The sequence below is a fragment of the Onthophagus taurus genome, chromosome 2 (genome assembly GCF_036711975.1).
Source record: "Onthophagus taurus isolate NC chromosome 2, IU_Otau_3.0, whole genome shotgun sequence".
Lineage (NCBI taxonomy): Eukaryota > Metazoa > Arthropoda > Insecta > Coleoptera > Scarabaeidae > Onthophagus > Onthophagus taurus.
Genome location: NC_091967.1, coordinates 22192943 through 22214629, shown reverse-complemented (window position 1 = coordinate 22214629; position 21687 = coordinate 22192943). Strand labels below are relative to the sequence as shown.

The 21687-nt window shown below is 32.4% G+C and overlaps 1 protein-coding gene across 1 annotated transcript; it reads left to right on the top strand.

Annotated features, from left to right (window-relative positions):
• The first annotated feature begins 15577 nt into the window (after nt 1-15577).
• Nucleotides 15578-18955, top strand: LOC139429061 (uncharacterized). The gene is made up of 2 exons (XM_071194503.1): nt 15578-17571; nt 17648-18955. Exons 1-2 carry the CDS (start codon nt 16407-16409, stop codon nt 17734-17736), a joined length of 1254 nt encoding a protein of 417 aa, XP_071050604.1. The 5' UTR covers nt 15578-16406; the 3' UTR covers nt 17737-18955.
• The last annotated feature ends 2732 nt before the right edge of the window (nt 18956-21687 follow it).

The window sequence follows — 21687 nt, the reverse complement described above, 5'->3', positions numbered from 1 at the left end:
CTGATTCTGAAACAATGAGAACATTCGGTTTGTTGTAGTTCAAGAGTCTGTAGTTTCTGAGCCTGAGTCTATGTGGTTTGATTTTGTAGTTAAAATTACTTACAGGACGGATTCAAAAAAAAACCACCCTGTCGATTTTGATGGCGTTAAATATATGTGATATTTATATGTGAAATAAAAATGTTTGACAATGGTTATAAGGGTTGAAAGTTAGGAGAAGAGGTAATATAAAACTTATAGATAAAAAAGTTATTTTATTTATTTATGAATTGTAAACCAGCTAATAAAAGAAACGATTTATAAAACCGCGTAAAACCTTTAGCGAAAGATTTCGTTAAAGAGCCAATGCAACAATTCCAAATATATGGATCTGAAAACAGCTACAATTCGGATCAGAGCGGTTTTAACTTGGAGATCCACTCGGGAAGAACATTAAGCGATTTAGGCGTTAAAACCGCTAAATGTCTACAAAATGTATATTTTCCAAATACTAGTTCCATATCATTATTATTGGATTCTTGGGTTGGCCATTGTCCTGAAGTTATTAGTGAAGTAACTCTATTAGACAGTAATTTTAAACAGTTATCCATACCTGCAGGGACAACCGGTCAAATACAGCTTATAGATATATTTGGTTTCAGGATATGGAAAAATTGTATTAGAAGATTCTCTGACCAAGTTATTTTTTACCAGTATGATGTCAATTTACATCAGAGTCTCATCATCAATTGTCTTCACCTAGTTTTACAATTGTTTTTAAATAAGTGTACTTTTCCCCAAACTTTCGACCCCTAAAACTCGGATTTTACCGCACGTATAAAAAAATACGTAAACCTTATTTTGGTCCATTCTCTGGCTGTGCCACATTTCATCAAAATCGGTGTGCCACAGTTGTGTTACTTCCCTTGTTAGAGAGATAAAAACACATTTGAAACGTAATCAAATGCTTGAGCTTACGAAAATTATTCGACTTGGAGGATAATTCGAAATATAAAAGTTCTAGTTAGGGGAATTTCACTGTACTAAAATACAAGCAGTTTCAATAATATAATGTAAATTAGAATAAAAACAATCCTTTTTCTTATCCTTCTAACCGGTTTCGGAAAAAGAAAGAAACATAAAGAAACCAGAAAAAGAATTGTTTTTATTCTAATTTACATTATATAAAATAACTGGTCGACATGGATCAAACCTCCTCATCTAATGGTTTTAATAATGTCTAAAAATGTATCCTTTTAACTTTTCAATACAATAGTATCAAAAAATGCACCTGCTCTCTCTCCTTTTTAGTTGCTTGAAAAGGTTACAAAGCTTTCAAAATGAAGGTTTACATAAAATCTAAAATTCCTGATATATTTCTTGTAAATTCTGAATATATTGTTAAAATCTTTTCTTTGGAAACTTTTAAAATAGGAAATATGGTGGCGAAAAAGAAAGAAAAGTACGTGAAATAATGGCAAGGTGATCGGTCAACATCCGTACGTCGTATATTTTATAATTTTATCATAAGGTGGGAAAAATTGCCGGCGTTGAATTAAAAATCCGCGGGCATTACAATGATTTAAAGCTTCTCATAGTGTGACCTGGTGGTACTACGGCAGACGTCCCAACTGAATTTTACGGCTTGTGAAAAATATTCCGCTCACGTGTGCCATAATTTCCGACCTCTCATAGAAATATGTATGTTTATGACCCTCGGAGGCTATATTTGATACATACATTTGATTCATCTACCACTCTACTCCCTGCTTTATCATTTCTCTCGTATTTTTCCTCCACTCAAATAATATTTGAAAATAACTTTTTTTAGAATACAGGTACAAAATGTTGAAAAAGTATTAACGATTCTGTTTGAAATTTATACGAGAAAATCGCAATCGTAATTCATTGCAATACGTTCATATATTTTTTATTTTAAATAAAACAAAATTAATGATCATAAATTCTAAAGTGTTGAGAAATCCTTCCAGTCCTGTGTAATACTAAAATGCTTTCAAATTGGAAACCATTAGCCGTGAATCCCAAGCCATACACAAAGATGATATATGCTCTGTCGCAGAAAGATGGAAAACCCGTCGAGTCTCGGCCGACGAATAAAATTAGTTTGAGAAGTCATCTTTCAGCTTGTTCTGCGCCCTTTGATTTGGGAAAGTATTTTCTACTATCTCGTCCTCGGGAACGCATTCAAAATTCCCCTGCGTCATTTCTTCTTTAAGTTCTAAACGTTATATACAGAAGAAGTCCGCGGAAACGGCGACCGGAAATACAAAGAGACGTAAGCCGTGTGAGCACTAGGGAATTGCTATCTCGGAAAATAACTGGAAAATCATCGCTTTTTAAAGGGACCCCAAAAGACTAGTTGGGTACAATAAAAAAGGAAAATAACAATTAGTTGAAAAGAGGTTAGATAATGTTAATAAAATCTAATTTAATATACATTAATAATAATAATATTGTTTATTCAATAAAAAATATACAAACTAATACAATAAAAATAAAGAAAGTATACATTTTATGTAAGGATTACAAAGTACAGAAAAAAATAATAATAATTATTCCTGAATAAACATAGAAGTTTTCTACTGAAGCAGTATACATACTTAAATTGTTACCGCTTGTATGTGGTTTTTCAGTCAATTCATTGGTGCAATCTAGGCCGGTGTAATTTGTCCTATTCTTTGGGCTCATTGAGTTAGATGCTGATCATTTCAGAAAAAAACCGTCGTCCCGCATGGAATATCCAGTTTTTTTATTTGTTTCTTCACTATGGCGTCACTCAAGTTGGAATACAATAATCTTTTTATTTCTGGGGGATCTCATTATATATATACGCTGCCCTATCCTTTTATTACATTTAGGAAGGACTATATATTTGCCTTGTGTCTAATACGTGGCTTGTGGTATATAACTCATTTGAAGGCGATGTTATATTTTTGTTGTACATTATTTTTTCCAAATGAGTATCGTTGACTCCTCCTCAACCTGATTGTACAAGAGAGTAGTAAACGACTTTCAGGTGTCTTTTATCTAGAAACTGTGACAGGTATCTAAATCTGCTTGTTAGTCCTCTGATTTTCTTTACAATGCTATCAGTCTGTAAATTCCAACGTAGATGTTGATCAATAATTATGCCTAAATATTTTACCGATGATGCTTTTGGAATAAAAGTTTCCAGATCAATAACAAGATTTCCCAATTCTGGTAGATAATTCCTATATGAAGAGAAGGACAGATATTTAGTTTTTTCTATATTTAACGTTAATTTGTTTAATTGAAACCATTTTTTGACCATTGTGCAATTCCTTTCAGCTTCCATCTTTAGTTGTTCCCAGGATTGGGATTTATAGAATATAGCGGTATCGTCAGCAAAACTGATCACCGATCCCCTCAGTTTAAGATTCATCAATCTATTTCTGTATATGCTGAATAAGAGAGGCCCCAATACTGTGCCTTGTGGGACACCATACGTAGTTGTTTTTGTTTCGCTAATCACACCATTTATGTTAAGCAGTTGTTCGCGATCTGTTAGATAGTTTTTAAGTATGTGGTATACGTGACCTCTAATCCCGTATGCGTACAGCTTTTTTAGCAATATTTTGTGAGAAACTGTGTCAAACGCTTTTGAGAGATCGACAAAAATCATTCGGGACTTTTGCGGGAATTTTTTCATCTAAAATAAAACACCTATTTATAATTATGTGGTTAGATAGTGGAGACGCTATGATATCTGTGACTTTGATTAAAGTTTCTGCCCTTATTTCATCGAAACAGGGGCTTTCTTTGGTTTTAGACTTTTAATGATTTCAGCAACCTCCAACTCGTCTGTTTTAGAGAGGTATATTAAACTTTGTACATATGTAACGTTATCCTGAAAATTTATCGGCTTATCAATTTTGCTAGCGTACAACGTTTCTTCCCAATAAACTGAAATAGTTATTGAATTCATCGACCATCTTCTCATCTCCATTCACTATCTCAACCTGTACATTGATCTCTGTTATTTTGGTTTCAGTTTTCTTTTTGTTACAAATATCATTAACACAAATCCACACTGCCTTTGTTGAGTTCTTGCTTTTATTTATTGTGTTATTTACATATTCTCTTTTGTGTTTCTGAATATCTCATCTTACCTTGTTTTTAAGTTGATTGTACTATTCTTTAAGTAATTCATTATTTCGCAAGTGTAGGTATATATCATTTTTCTGTTCAATCAGTTTGAGCAAACATTTGTCAATCCACGGTTTTTTAATTTTCTTTAAATCCTTTTCCTTTACAGTTTTTGTGGCGGTTTTTATGCTATTTTTCAATACGTCTATAAATTTCTGGATAATAGTGTCCAAGTCACTTATTTCGCTTATGAAATTCCAATTTTCCAATCTTAATTTCTCTCACATCTCTGTGTACTTAATGAATGATTTACACAGAGTCTTTTGCATAATATTTTCCAAATTGTTAGAGTCAGTCAGTTGAATGTGAAGAATGATAGGATCATGATCAGTCTCGTCACTTATATAGATATACGACTTGTATATCGTCTGCCAACCTATTTTCACAAAATAGTGGTCTAAACAAGAATTACTTACTCTTCTTGTAGTCTCATTAATATATGATACAAAGTCGAAAGTATTCATTATAGTCTTATCATTATCATATTGATTCCTCTACATCAGGATATTCCAACATGTCGCTGTTAAATTTCTTTACAGATCCGCTAGGAGACCTACATATTGCAGTTAACATTATTTCTTTAGTAAGATTAGTAATGTGAATCTCCATTGCGCTTGACTCGCCCAACCATACGAGGGAACAGCTATAGGTAAAAGCATTGCTTATTTAGACAACCACTCCGTCATGAGCGTTCAAGTTTCCGTAGTTATAGACGATTTTGTATCCTTCAATTGAATACAGACTTGGATCAGTAATCCTGAATGTTTCGGATAGTACAATGACATCAAATTTAGTGTTTAAGCTAGTTAATGACCGCAACAAACCATCGAAATGTTTATGGAGACTTCGAATATTCATATGAAATATTTTAAGACTCAAGTGATTTGAAATTTCAGTGAGGTTATCGAATTCCAAGGTTTGTTCGAGAATTTCAGCCCTAACAGTATCAACATCATAATGCCATTCATTTTCACTGGTTTAAAGTTTGTTATTATATTAGTATTTATTTCTGATATGTGTAAACTTTCTTTGTTTATTAAATTATTTTTTTATTTATTAATTTTTTTTATATTTAACCTATTTTGGATGTATTATTCCCTTCTTTCGGAGATTAGGACCGATTGTCAAAATAGTTTGAGCCTGGTTTGGATTTCCCGGATGAAATTCTTGTTGTCTACTACTTCCTGTATGGTGTATTTAATATCGTTGACATACAACTTTAATCCCTGCACCCTTGCTTGAATTTTATAGTTTAGATCTTCAGGTATAAGATCGGAATCGATGCTAATTTTTTGTTCATTTTCGGTTGTTAAGTTGTTAATTCCTTGTTCATACTCTGTCAACTTAGCAATTGATTCCTTTATGTTAGTTATATCAGGGACAATAGCCTTTAAAATCTCGAAAATATCTAAAATAGTAGGATTTTTTTAACCAAAATTAGCTCTACTTTTCTCATAATAAACCAATATTCGTAAAAAGGATTATTACAGGGACACAATTTTGCACACCATCAGTGCCCTTTGGGGTGTCTAACAAAAACAAACAAAAAATGGGCAACGGAAAGGTAACAATTTGTAAACACAGGATCAACAACTCGATTCTATTTTTATATCACGCTCGTATTTGCCAATTGAAAGAAGAACCTGTATTTAATCATTATTAGTTTTAACATACAATATTTTTATTATAGATTTTTTATGCTTCGTAAAGGGGATATATTTGACTATTTCATTCATATCGTTAACAGCCAATAAGAATTCGCGGTTTTCCGTCAATTGCGAGTATTTCAGCGGTTATTTGCTCGTAACCATGGAGAACGATAATACGAACCTTTGTATTATCGCTTGTTTGACATTTAATTAATTTCGAGACATCCATGCATGTTTCCATAACAATCAATGTAATTTATTAAAAAAATATAAAAATTCTAAAAATATGTATATTTTTTATTCATGAAATAGTCTAGCCATATACAACACGACAATCGAAAATACTCGAATTTCGACGTATTGCCTTAAAAAACACCACTCGACCTTCGGTCTCGTGGTGTTTCAGGCAATACGTCTCGTATTATCGAGTATTTTCGATCGTCTTATTGTATAATATATGAAAATATTCTCACTAAGAAAATTATTCAATCACAATAAACCTATAGCTAACATTTAGATCCGCCAACAACACAATGCTACGTTTCTTTGCAATTAAAGTATAATAATATGTTCCTGAATGAGAAAATTTTCTTATTTCCACGTAGTTTCCACCTAAATCTTTAGCAAATTTTTTCCCATTTCTCGATTGTTTGTGGTAACTGAAACAAAATTCTAATTCTAATCAGGAATCTAAACTACTAAAGATACATCAATCGCCATCCGCATATCTCACGTCTTCAAGTAAAGGCAGGAAGTTACAAAAAAGAGTGTAGATGAGCCATTAGAATTGGCAGCCAAACGTTTTAGATCAAAACAGCGTTATTATGAAAGCTGGGATTTGTATTGTGCTGCAGATTTGAAAGAAATTGATCACATGCTATAAATCTCCACGCCATCTCTACAGCACGATTTTTTAATAAATAGCCAGTAGTTGTCTTTAGTACCAATATCGAAAACTCAAAATCTACCATCAGTATTCAGAATAAAATACAGGGTGCCCATTATGTATGGAATATAGTATATATCTTGGTAAGTATCAACTTTACAAAAAAACATTTTATACAAAAGTTGTTTAATATTTGATTTGCCATAATAAGACACCATTCAATTGTTTTTATTTCAGAAAACAAATGGGCAACGAATAACATTTAATTTTTTTTAAATGGCAATGTACCCTTTCGTTAGGCTCATTTAATAGAGATTTTTTTTCTCTTTACGATGACGTAAAATTTTAGTACCCTTATACTAGAAAATTTTTGAAAAAAATGTAAAAACAGTTTATTAAGTTAATTTTGCCAATAACATGAATCTAGATATCCGAAATCTTATTTGTCCTAACAATTGAATGTAAGCTATTGAATGTGACAGAATCTTGTTTATTTAAATAAGTTGGTAGATCAAAAAAGAAAAATGGTTCATTTAACAGAAACTGGACGCATAGAAATTTTAATTATGGTCGGTTATGGGGATCGCAAACGAACACAATTAGAAGTATGTGAAATTTTCAATGAGCGTTATCCACATCGAGAACCAATCACTCAATCAGTAGTTAGCAAAACTTCGAAACGTTTTAGGGAAACTGGTAACGTTAAAGATCTGCCAAAGACTGGTCCGCAGAGATCTGCAACAGATGAAGATAAAAAGATCGATATTCTCATAGAAATCGAAGAAAATCCAAACATTTCAACTTGTCAATTATGTTTAAACCATGCTCTAAGTAAAGGTTCAATACACAAAATATTACATGCAGAAAATTTACATCCGTACAAACCGACTTTATTGCAAGAATTATCCGAAGATGACTACGGTCGACGTATTGAATTTTGTGAATTTATGATGGAGCGAATCAACAGCAATCCAAATTTTCTCAATAATATGGTTTTCTCTGACGAGGCTACGTTTTGTTTAAATGGTAATATAAATAAGCAAAATTCTCGATATTGGGCTGCTAAAAATCCCCATTGGATGATTCAAAATCATACTCAAACACCACAGAAATTAAACGTATGGGTGGGAATTTGTGCAGATCACATAATTGGACCTTTCTTTATTCGAGGTACTCTAACTGGTCACCGTTATTTACAATTATTGCAACAGCAAATTATCCCAGCTTGCCAAGAAAATCTTGATGATCTTTGGTTTCAACAAGATGGGGCACCGCCCCACTATCATTTAGATGTACGCCGATATTTAGATACGGTATTTCCGACCCGTTGGATAGGCAGAAGAGGGTCTGTAGAGTGGCAACCCCGATCTCCGGATCTTACACCTTGCGATTTCTTCTTCTGGGGATATTTAAAATCTAAAGTTTATGTAAACCGACCTCAAAATCTGACAGAATTAGAGCAACGAATAAAAGATGAAGCTGCAGCTATTTCTCCCAGATCGCTAAGAAATTCTTTTCAAGCCTTTTATGATAGATTGGGCCACTGCCTTGCAGTTAATGGTGAACATTTTGAACATTTATTGTCGTGAAAACCATTTTAGTGCTAATTTCGTTTTGTCTTCAAAGTTTAATAATTTTCATTTACATTAATTTTTAGTTTATTTGTTTTATTTTGTATGTAGATTTAATTTACGGTAATAATTCGAGGTAGTTGACGATCTCGGATATCTAGATTAATGTTATTGGTTAAATTTTCTTAATAAACAATTTTTACATTTTATGCAAAAATTTTCTGATGTAAGGGTACAAAAATTTTACATCATCATAAAGAGAAAAGAAATCTCTATCAAATAAGCCTAATAAAAGGGTACATTGCCATTTAAAAAAAATTAAATGTTATTCGTTGCTCATTTGTTTTCTGTAATAAAAACAATTGAATGGTGTCTTATTATGGCAAATAAAATACTAACCAACTTTTGTATAAAATGTTTTTTTATAAAGTTGATACTTGCCAAGATATATACAATATTCCATACATAATGGGCACCCTGTATAAATAATTCCCAAGGGCAAAATGTTGAATAATTAGCTGAATATTTAAGTTAATTTGGAAATTAACTTGAATAAATAAACGCTTTAATTAAATAGTATCTTTCTCTTACCTTCATTAAATGCCCTAAAGATTGTATTATCGTATCGCAAGTTTCCACAATTATCAAGGAAAGACATAGTGGTGAAATAGCACTATAAAATTTAAAATTCTGGTGAGTCTTTCCAGTCGCAAGATATCATAATGTAATTGATAGGAGTTCGCCAAGTCGATTAATTCTTGCAATTTTCTCAAATTCAATCTTACAAAATTCAAGTAATTTATCTCAATTAATGTCATCTCTCTTAAAAGATAGTGTACTAATTTGGTACTTACGATATATAAATATATGGTATGTACTCTATTGTAGGCCTTGGATTTTGTGTTTTTGTTAGAGCAATCCTCCATTTCCATGTCTGTGTTATTGTATGTTTTTTCTATATACATACTCTGCTTTCATCTCTAAGGTTCCAGAATTAGTTGTTAATTTTTGCTAGATACCCGACGGATTTTAAATTCCCCCTCTTCTTAATGTTCTTTTTATCGTAAATCAAATAGTGATATTTTAATAATTTTTGATTAATTTTCAAGTTTTCAGCACATCAAAAATGCATAATATATATTATAATTTTAGAGAAATCGATAAAACATGTTTTGATTTGTAGAAATAGATTTTTATTTGCATACGATTACTTTTTTACTCAGATGTAAATAATATTCTTAATACTGCGGTTCTGTTTACATTAACCGAAACCCGTTTGGACGAAATCCATACGATTTCAATTTGTACCAAGCGAAGGGAATGATATATCGACTAGCAAAGGATGTTTAGAATGATATCGAAAGATATAAAATAATCGTATAACAAAAATGGAAAATGGATCTTTCTCCGTGGAATAATCTAAAAAGTTTTCTATCCCGCTTTATCTCATAGGATTTTAACTTTAAATTGATTCTGGTAGTCATCTGTGATGTACTGTGATTCCAGTTCGTGAAAAAACGAGAAGGAAGCAACTGAAAAGTTTTATACATGGTATATTGAACTCGATTAAATCATCCAGCTTAATGTTTCACTTCACAGTCGCTCTATTGCAAATTTTGCTCGAGTTAACAAAATAAACTAAAAAATACACATTGCAAAAGTTGTAAAACAAATAGAATATGTACAGCGAATAAAGTTCTTGGTAATCGAGCTGGAAAATTACAAAGCATCAATCTGTGAAATTTAATTATTATTTTAACTTTAATTATAATAATATTCGAAAAATTAGGATCCATACAAAGTCGAATGTGTACCTAAAAAAACAATCCCTTATGTACCTACTTAATTATATCGTAATTATTGGCATTTTCCATAATGGACTGACCTTTAAAGTTTGCCCCGAATATACTCTTTAAACTTTCTGGACTTTACTGTGATTAATGCCTCTTCAAGTTACCCCCTAAGTTGAACGTACCCTTAAGCGGTGGTGCGGAGTTGTAACAGAGAATGCCTTAATTTAAAAACAAATCCAAACCACCTGTTTATTACTTAGACAATTTAAAACCGCCGACAACATAAAACAACAAGACCTGATAACGGACGGACAATACATCTTTTTATCGGACAGAGCAAACAGCGCGTTGTTGTACAAAGTTTCTCGGTCGGACGTCTTCTAATTTACAGGGTGAATCAAGATAGCGAGATGAGTTGCGTGTTTCGGCAACACTTATTTAAACGGTTCACATTCATTTGGCCCTCCTCCGTGCTGTCGTAATTTATTCTTTCTATTGTTCCACCAGCGATGTTATACGGTCATTAGTTACCGCCCTTGACACCTCTTTCGCTTATTCGAACGTGCCTTTAGAAATTAATTCGTTTGATTGTCGAGCATTATCGTTCTATAGATCTTATAATAGGAGTGTTTAATTATTTTCTAATCGATTTCGATGTAAGTTTAAGGAAAATGGAAATACAAACGACAAATTACTGTTTAAGATTTTATTACGTATTTTCATCGGGTAGTGAGTAACAATAAACCCTATCTTCCATCTTTTTATTTTCGTAATTAACACTAATGATAACTATATATCATTTATCCTCCGATTTAAACAGTTGAGAGGTTCCGCATAAATCCGTATAAATAGAAATCTCGGATTTTGGTATATATAATATAATGTGCATCACCTTCAACACCTGCGAAAGACATTGATGATGAAAGACATTGTGAAGATAAGAGCAGTAACGAATAGCATGTTCGTATTATAATGTAAACGCTAACGGCGTGGCATAAATGAGATTTAGCAGGAGAATGCCAGTCTGCATGAAATGCGCCGGACACTACATAACCACAAACTGCACTAAATTTAAAGACTAGAACTGCAAAAAACAGCACCTGGTTAATTACAGAGGATTCACAACAGCAATGAAGAAAAGAAGAGATAATGTTAAGATTAAGAAAGTTACTGCCCAAGCGCAAAAAATTTTCACAAAAAAGAGGATGCAATAGAACCAGTAAAGTCAGCACCTACCCCATCAATATTTGAACCATCTGCGAGGCAGATAATGTAGAACATGATGGAGATATTAGATCAAATCAATCTAATGCTTGACAAATTAGAAACCAGGGATACTAATACGTACTCTTCAATATCTAGTACCTACATAGATGTCTGCCTCATTTCTGAGACATTCATGTCAAGTCAATCCTACGTTAAAATAAGAAGTTATAAAACATACCTCTCACATACCCGGACAAACAAGTCAAAATGGCCAGTGTAATCGTTTTAAAAGAATTGATACACTGTTTTTAAGAATGCCATCTGGAAAGAGAGTACATTCACTTAACAGAAATCGGAATTAAGTCATCAAAATAAAAGTTGCGTGTCAGTGGTGCTTACTGCCCGTGAAGGTATAACATAAAGAAAGAATAACAAATTAGAGGATTAAGGAGATACATTTATTGCTGGTGGGGGGGACTACAACGACAAATATGTAGATTTTCGCACCAGGCTTACCACAGCTATAGAAGAGAATTAAGTAAATCAATATAAGAGAAGAACTGCAACACCAGAAAATACTTAACAGGAAAGCCAGCCTTTCTTTATCACCAGAAAGTAGCTTAAAAATTCATAAAAGTTAAAAAGAACTTTGACATAAGAAAACTACTGACTGGAAAAGATTTCAGATTGGCCTCCAGAACAAAATCATCCTAAATCTAAGTCTTAACCTAACTCTTAGACAGAGTAAATAATTAGAAAAGCAGTTAAATATCTCACCTGTCTTAGCCAATCAGCGGTATTCAACAATACTAAAAAGATAACACACGAAACCAAAGGTATGAATTATCACTTCAGATTAGAGAATTTGTAAAAGAAAAAGGAAAAGCTAGAAAAAGATGGCAGCAATCGAGGGATCCCTCAGACAGTTCTATGTTTATAACAAAACCAAAAGCATAAAGAGAAATTGAAAATCTTAAAGATCCATGAACACCTAAATCTAAAAGAACAGACAGATAAGATGAGAACTAACCTGAATCCAAAGAAAGCTCCAAGATTCGATCTCATCTCAGGAGAAATCCTAAATGATGATGCAACAGAAAAGGTATAGTCATGTTATATATTTCCGCATGCTGGAAAGATGTAAAGGTTATCATGTAGCCAAAGTCAGAAAAGCAACTTAGCGATCTTTAATCTAATAAACCGATTAGACTAATACCAGTAATCTAAACTCTTACAGGAACTACTTCTCATAAGACTGAGGCCAATAGTAAAAACTAATATCCATGTCCAGATTATCATTTTGGAGTCAGGCAGAAACACTCAACAATAAATCATCAAGTGCATAAAACAGCTGATCCATTGATCGGATCTTGGAAGAAAAGAAAGTCTGCTTGGCGATCTTCTTATTTGTGGCACAAGCCTTTGATAAAATTTTGCAAGAATTTTTGATACAAAAAGAAAAAAATTAAAATTCAATAAATGTTGGTTGGTGCTATGCCATCTATTTAACTAAATGATTTACTTTAACGCAAGTACAACTGGTGTTTGAGATTAGAGTTAAATATACAAAAAGCCGTATGTTTATGTGAATTTTCCAAGCCTGGTGTATTATTTTTGTGGTAAATTTAGTTCTAGCTGCAAAAGAAGCCAATATTTTAAGACTGAAGTTAAAGATCAAGATAAATAGGCTATCGTGGCTCATGTGTTGTTTGAAATTTTAGATATATTCGATATTATATTTAGTTTCGGAAAATATGCCATCAGCTACCTCATTCCTTTGATATTTCGGTATCGAGCCGATCTTTGAGTTTGTCAAGTTCATTACGTTTTAAAAAAGCTGACATGTTCTTCAACCCAACCCGATTGTTCTAGTGAAGAGAAATTTCAAGAACCAGTCATAGATCTTACTACAGATTTAGATTTAGAAACAGTGCAATCTTTTATAGGCTGTCACTAATTGTAATTCACGATCATGAAGACTATTTATTGGGTGATCAAAACATAATAAAATAATACATATGAGAAAAATCGAATAGGCGGCGTTTAAATAGCAAATATGTGCAGATTTTAAAGTAGTAGCTTCAATTTTAGGATTGCAATCCGGCTATTCCAAGTATTGACGTTTAGAATATTATGTTAAACAAAGCTGACCTTTTCGGTCTGGATTTATTGTGAGTGAGAAAAATATCAAAAATTGAAACCACTGATAACACCTGACAAAATAAAATATGATTTAATCAAGAATTGTGTTACACCATTTCATATAGATGGAAGATTCAACTCCTTCTTTGTAATTGTATTGATAGCAATTGTAATCCTCCCTTCTAGTTGCGTCTTTTTGTTGTGTTTATACCTGTAGAAGAGATCCTGTTACTATACTTTACCTATTGACTTATTGTTCTTAGTGTAGCTTCATTTATGGCTTAGAATTTACCAACATCTACTACTCTTTCTCCGTTACGAAACCGATTTAAAAATTTCATTTTACTTAGAAATAACTTTTGTTTTTCTGTTTTTTATATCTTTTTGCATGCTAAAAACTAACAATTTAATTAAATGAATGCGATGTTTTAAGAAAATTTACAGTGATGATTTTACACTTTACCGCACTTAATTACAGAACAGAAGGTTTGACATGTAATATAGGAGATTTCCTTAATTGCCCTAATTTGAATTGAAATATGTATTTTCTTGTATCATTTTCTTTTGGAGCTACAATTGCCAAAAGAAATAGAATAGGTGTTAAATTCCCAAATAGGTGTTATTTTAGTTAGTTAATTATTATTTTTAAATCATTGGTAACATTTTCGATAATAAGTAGAGGTTAATGAATAAAACTAAATAAATATCTCCGAAATGTATGCTATATGTATGTTTACCACGTTGTGATGAATATACACGATGACCAACCGAACCCATGTGAATCCGATTAAAACCAATTGTCGCTGTTACATCCGATTCTCCTGGATAAAGCATGGTACGAGTATGCGATTGTACTGTTAGTACGGTACTGATTTTATTATATTATAAAACAATAAATCTTTAAACTACTTTGAAAAATAAATCTAATCACAATAAATATTATATAAGAACTCATATAATTAAATTTTCGTAAGAATTCTTAACCAAATATAACCTCTAACTGGTTACAACATGAGATACCGCTTCGGTGGAAGAAGAAATGGCCCCATGATCTGATCGAGAGGGAAAATAAAGACCTATGCGAAGTTAGCCCCCAATTTTTCTAGCCCCCAATTAGATAGGATTTTACATGTATAGTATTTTGATTATAACAAGAGAACCAGTCAACCGATTTCTATAAACAATGTCTCATTCGAAAGCTCAATCCTTGGTCAATATGAAAGTGGAAATGCCTGATTCGAAATCTCTTAAGAATTCCGCTAAAACGCCAAAATAATGCGAAGGCACACGAAAATAACACAAAAATGACCTTTTTTAAGTGGTGATAACTCGTAAACGATGTACCCGATGATCAAGATCTATACGTTATTCGATTCGTCATAGTTTCTTCTATCGAAATCACAAAATGCCCGATTTCAATTCTCTCCCGTTAACCTTGTACAGCCCACAGAATGACATCGTGTTCGGCTCGTTGTTTACGCACTTATGAACGCCCGAAAGTCTAGCCCCCAATATAAAAAAATTAATTTAAACTAAATCGAACGGTTTGACGGATTTTAATGTTTTATATGTCAATCGATAGCTTTCGCCTGGCTGAATGCAGTTGTCGAAATGCCCGATTCGAAGTATTTAAGAATTTTGACTAATTAATCAAACACATCAATTATCTCTTTAACTAAATGGCCAATTTTAGTCATCAACATCTCGATCGAAAGTATGATCTACAATGAATGCGAAGGTGGAAATGCCCGATTTCAATTCTCTTCCGTTAACCTTTTACAGCCCACGGAACGACACCGTGTTCGGCTCGTTGTTTACGCACTTATGAACGCCCGAAAGTCTAGCCCCCAATATAAAAAAATTAATTTAAACTAAATCGACTATAATAAGAGAACGGTTTGACGGATTTTAATGTTTTATATGTTAATCGATAGCTTTCACCTGGCTGAATGCAGATGTCGAAATGCCCGATTCGAAGTATTTAAGAATTTTGATTAAAACACAAAAAACGAATTAATCAAACACATCAATTATCTCCTTAACTAATTGACCAATTTTAGTCAATATCATCTCGATCGAAAGTACGATGCACGGTGAATGCAATGATGTAAATGCCCGATCTCAAAATTCGCTGATTAAATGCGTACGGTTATTTAAACAACTTACAAGGGAAGTGTCACAACTGTGTCTCACCGATTTCGATGCAATTTGGTACAGTCATAGAATGGGCCAAAATAAGGTTCGTACATTTTTTTATACGTGCGGTAAAAGCCCCTGGGGCGAGTTATAGGGGTTGAAAGTTTGGAGAAAAAGTACGTTTTCACTTATATTTTAAAAATGAAAAGTGCTATCAAAATTTGGTAAATTGTAACTGATATTCATTTTAAAAGAGCTTTCTTTTGATGTATCACACATATACCAGAGGGTTAAGAAGGGCGAACTACCCCTATTTTTTTGGAATTATTTAAAAACCACCCTATCGATTTTGGCGGCATTAAGTATACTTCCAGCACGTTCAAAAATATTAGTTAAGGGTTTTTTCCCATTCGCTCTAGATCATCCCCAGCGAAGTTACGGGGGTTAACATGTAACCACTTTTCGTAAGAATGATGTGATAAAATTGTCAGGTATTTTGAAAATACTTTAACAAAACCGTAAATTAGTCGCACAATAAAATGTTTAATGTAAAATAAGGCATAATACACCATTTAGGGGTGGTTGGGGTTAACCACCCCCTTAAAAATTAATTCTATCCCGGGCATTACTTGTTGATTACGGCGAAATTTGGTACTGTGTTTGTTTTATATAGTTTATTAGTTTATTTTTATTCTACATAATGTTGCCAAAAATACACCTACCAAAAAAATGTTGGCACAATATTTGTTTTTTTAGTGCCGCTTGCTAAAGGTCATTTCTCAAAATAGTTTTTTCTAGTATAAAAGAACGTGTGCCCAGTGGGTAGATTTTAGTTTCAGAGCAACTGACAGAAGCAATGGTTACAATAAACCCAATAAACGTTTTAAATTTGCTAATGACAGTGTTTACTGTTATGAATATTCCCCAGACTCCTGTAAATGAAGCAGAAGTTAGTTTAAAAGAAAATATACAGCGTATTTTAATGGAAAGTATGGAAGACTACAATATGCAAATTGAAGACGAAACTGTATTAATTTTCGATTCATCCAATGGCATCAATGACGGTCAGCAAATTATTGAAGACCAGGATACAACTGACAGGTTTGTAGAAGATACTGATGCTCATTGTCCATTGAAGGATGACATCGACTACGAGTACAAATTAGAGGCGGTAAATTACTGGACAAGTGGGAAGAAAGGTTATTTGAAACTAGAAACCGTAAAAAACAAATACCGAAAAGTAACGTCAAAGACCCAATTGCACAGATGGTCTAAATATATTGAAGAAAGAGGGACATACAAAGAAAAATTAGCAGAAATTACCGAATTTGTAATTAATCAAGCGAGAGCCGCCGTAGATAATAAATTGCCACTACATGATATTGATATACGCAGATGGGCTATACAAGCTAGAAATGAAAAGAATTTATCTCCTCAACTGTTCAAAGCATCTCATAGCTGGGTGCAACGTTTTAAGAAAGCAAATCGGTTAGTAAGCCGAAAAATAACAAAATTTCTATCCCAAAAACAAATTGGAAATGTTGATCGAGTAAAAACTTTAGCAAAAGATTTCGTTAAAGAGGCAAAGCTACAAATCCAAATATATGGACCTGAAAACACCTACAATTCGGATCAGAGCGGTTTTAACTTGGAATTCCATTCGGGAAGAACATTAAGCGATTTAGGAGTTAAAACCGTAGAAAGTGTGGTCCAGTCGGTGTCATCTACAACGCACAGTTACACAATTCAACCCGTAATATCTGCTGATGGGAAACTTCTTTCTCCACTTTTTATTGTTTTAAAAGAACCCTCTGGCAGCTTTGGACCGAGGGTAGCAAATACAATGTTTAAAGCAGACAATATATACGTTTTGGCATCAAAATCTGGAAAGTTAACTTCAGAACACATGAAAAATTGGCTCCAAAATGTATATTTTCCAAATACTGGTTCTAAATCATTATTATTATTAGATTCTTGGAGTGGCCATTGTCCTGAAGTTATTAGTGAAATAACTCCATCAGGTACTAATTTTAAACATTTATCTATACCTGCAGGGACAACAGGTCAAATACAGCCCCTAGATGTATTTGGTTTCAGAATATGGAAAAATTTTATTAGAAGATTCTCTGATCAGATTATTCTTTACCAGTATGATGTCAATTTACATCAGAGGGATAACATATTAAAATTGCAATCGTTGACGCATAACCAGTTGGCTTCCCCTCGGTTTATAAATGTTTTTAAATACGCATGGTTTGCAAGTGGCTATATAGAGGAGAGACCAGACCATTTTGAAAATCCCGTGGAAGTTTGCTTTTCGAGTGAGAAGCCAACGTGTGATATCTGTGGGGATATAGCGGTCATAACATGTGCATGGTGTAAAAAATCCTTATGTTTAAAACATTTTTTCCACGACTTTCATTTTTGCCAACACTACGTAGAATAAAAATAAATTTAATATTGAAAATTAATATAATACATAAAAAACGTCAATTAGTAATGTAGAATAAACTTCTTTGGTATATTGAACTATTTTTTTTGTCAGTTGCTTTTTAACTCATAAATAAATAAAATATCTTATTTATCTAGTAGTTTTATATTTATTATTTAAAGAAAATGAGGGTAGTTTACCTCGTGGAACATCGATAGATAGATTTTTAAAAAACAATACCACAGTTACGATGGCAGTTTTCATCTTCGAGGTATAAACAAAAAACTACCCCTAATTTGTAACCCTTATAACCATTTTCAAAAATTTTTACTTCAAATATAAAACAAACACAGTACCAAATTTCGCCGTAATCGACAAATAACGCCCGGGATAGAATTAATTTTTAAGGGGGTGGATAACCCCAACAACCCCTATATGGTGTATTATGCCTTATTTTACACTAAACATTTTATTGTGCGACTAATTTACGGTTTTGTTTAAAGTATTTTCAAAATACCTGACAATTTTATCACATCATTCTTACGAAAAGTGCTTACATGTTAACCCCCGTAACTTCGCTGGGGTTGATCTAGGGCGAATGGGAAAAAACCCTTAACTAATATTTTTGAACGCACTAGAAGTATACTTAATGCCGCCAAAATCGATAGGGTGGTTTTTAAATAATTCCAAAAAAATAGGGGTAGTTCGCCCTTTTTAACCCTCTGCTATATGTGTGACACATCAAAAGAAAGCTCTTTTAAAATGAATATCAGTTACAATTTACCAAATTTTGATAGCACTTTTCGTTTTCAAAATATAAGTGAAAACGTACTTTTTCTCCAAACTTTCAACCCCTATAACTCGCCCCAGGGGCTTTTACCGCACGTATAAAAAAATGTGCGAACCTTATTTTGGCCCATTCTATGACTGTACCAAATTGCATCGAAATCGGTGAGACACAGTTGTGACACTTCCCTTGTTAGTGAGTGGTCTGATTTTGTCTATCACATTCTTCAACATTTTTATTTTTATTGTCGCTTATGCATTATTCTTTATGGAATATTCGGAAAACATATTAACTTTTGTAATGAAGAGAAAAATATATTATACAATTTGAAGGAAAAGTTGAAGAAAAATTGGATATAATAGAAAATTTTAAAAGAATTGTAAAAATTGAAACAAATGTAAATCAGCACCTTGCCCCTGAAAACTTTATTTATATTTCAATATAAACAACAAAGTTATGGGTTGGGGCGCTTTTTGTGTGAAACTATATGCACCTAAAAATATAAAATTTGAAAAAGAAGAGTAGAAAACTAGTAAGATCAACAATAAGTTATACTAAAGGTAGAAATACTAAAACCAAAAATAGTTAAAATATAGTACAAATACATTTTAAATCAGTCTATTACTTTGATCGTTTGTTTACATACTTTATTATGATTAGTAGAATATTTCAAACATTTTCACGTTAAGTTGTTCTCTAGTAATAATCCGTTTACAAAAAATTATTTTTTATGTAAGTAAGACTTCCAGGCAGTAAAGTCACTGGAGTCGTTTAAACAACCGTACGTACTTAATTAGCAAATTTAGAGATCGGGCATTTCCATTTTCGCATTCACCATGGATCATACTTTCGATGGAGATGTTGACAACTAAAATTGATCAAATAATAAAGGAGTATTGACTTATTTGATTAATTAATTTTTTGTGTTTTATTCAAAATTCTTAAATATTTCGAATCGGGCATTTTGACATATGCATTCAGCCAGACATAAGCTTTCATTTGAGATATAAAACATTAAAATCCGTCAAACCGTTCTTTACTTATAGCGAATGTAATCAAAATTAATTTTTTCTTATAGGGGGCTAAGACTTCCAGTCGGCAGATTCGCGGGGTCATTTCAATGGCTGTACGCAGGTAATTAGTAAATTTTGAAATCGGGCATTTCCACCATCGCATTCATTGTATATCATACTTTCGATCGAGATGTTGATGACTAAAATTGGTCAATTAGTTAAGGAGATAATTGATGTTTGATTAATTCGTTTTTTGTGTTTTAATCAAAACCCTTAAATATTTCGAATCGGGCATTTCGACGTACGCATTCAGCCAGGCGAAAGCTATGGATTGACATATAAAACATTAAAATCCGTCAAACCGTTCTCTTATTATAGTCGATTTAGTTTAAATTAATTCTTTTATATTGGGGGCTAGACTTTCGGGCGTTCATAAGTGCGTAAACAACGAGCCGAACACGGTGTCATTCCGTGGGCTGTACAAGGTTAACGGGAGAGAATTGAAATCGGGCATTTTGTGATTTCGATAGAAGAAACTATGACGAATCGAATGACGTATATATCTTGATCATCGGGTGCATCGTTTACGAGTTATCACCACTTAAAAAAGGTAATTTTTGTGTTATTTTCGTGTACCTTCTCATTATTTTGGCGTTTTAGCGGAATTCGAGAGAGATTTCGAATCGGGCATTTCCACTTTCGTATTGGCCAAGGATTGAGCTTTCGAATGAGACATTGTTTATCGAAATCGGTTGACTGGTTCTCTTGTTATAATCAAAATACTATACATGTAAAATCCTATCTAATTGGGGGCTAGAAAAATTGGGGGCTAACTTCGCATAGGTAAAATAAAGTTGATTCACTACCAGTCCCAATGACTGTTGAATCTAAAAGGACTGCTATATCCTTTGTGCTAAATCCGAGTGTTTCTAGTTCTAGAGATAGTTCTAGTGCTAGCGTTGACTCTTGTTTTAGTTGTTATTCAGCATTAGACTGTTATGTATTTTTATTGAACTAAAATTAGAACTAACACTAGACCTAGAACGAGAAACATGCGGGTTTAGCCGTCATGAGAAACGCATTACTAAACCCGAATGTTGCAGTTCTAGGTCCTAGTGTTAGTTCTAGTTTTAGTTGTTATTCAGCACCAGATTATTATATTTTATTGTTATATAAGTTATGACTTACAGCCAGGAGGTTGTATTTTTAAAAAATAATTTTATTTATTTGTTTGTAATCGCGTACACCAAAAAAAAGTATTACGAAGTGACCTTAATGAATACTGAATTAACAATAATTAATATTAAGTTCGGACTTCTTATCTTGAAGGACAACTGAAGATTTATCTTCTATTTTTAGGGTTCTTGATAATTTTCTTTTTAAATAATACTTTCGTAATTTGATCACTGACAATATTAATACAATAACAAAGTATAATATAACATAATGAGCTGTATTTTTATGTTCTAAATTTAAATGTTTTTCTTGTAATTCTATATTTATTTCGTTTAATTTAACAATGCCATGCTTTTTGAATTAGCAATATTTATTATTCCAATATAAAATTGATATTCTTTTAAAATTGTTTCATAATTTTGAATAATAATTTCATTAATTTGATATATATTTTGAAAATTGTTTCATAATTTTGAATAATAATTTCATTAATTTGATATTTACAATCATTTGATTTTTTGATAATATAGGTACCTAACAGTACATGATATTTGATATTTTTATTACATTGTTCTTTCAATTTTTGTTCCTTATTAGAAATTATAATATACATTTGTGGAGTTTCAATAACCATTAATGATTGAGATTCTATTCTTTTAAAAGCACAATTTTGTATTTTTGATTGAGTAACTAATTCGAATTCACCTTGATCTTGATTTGTTTTGTTTGT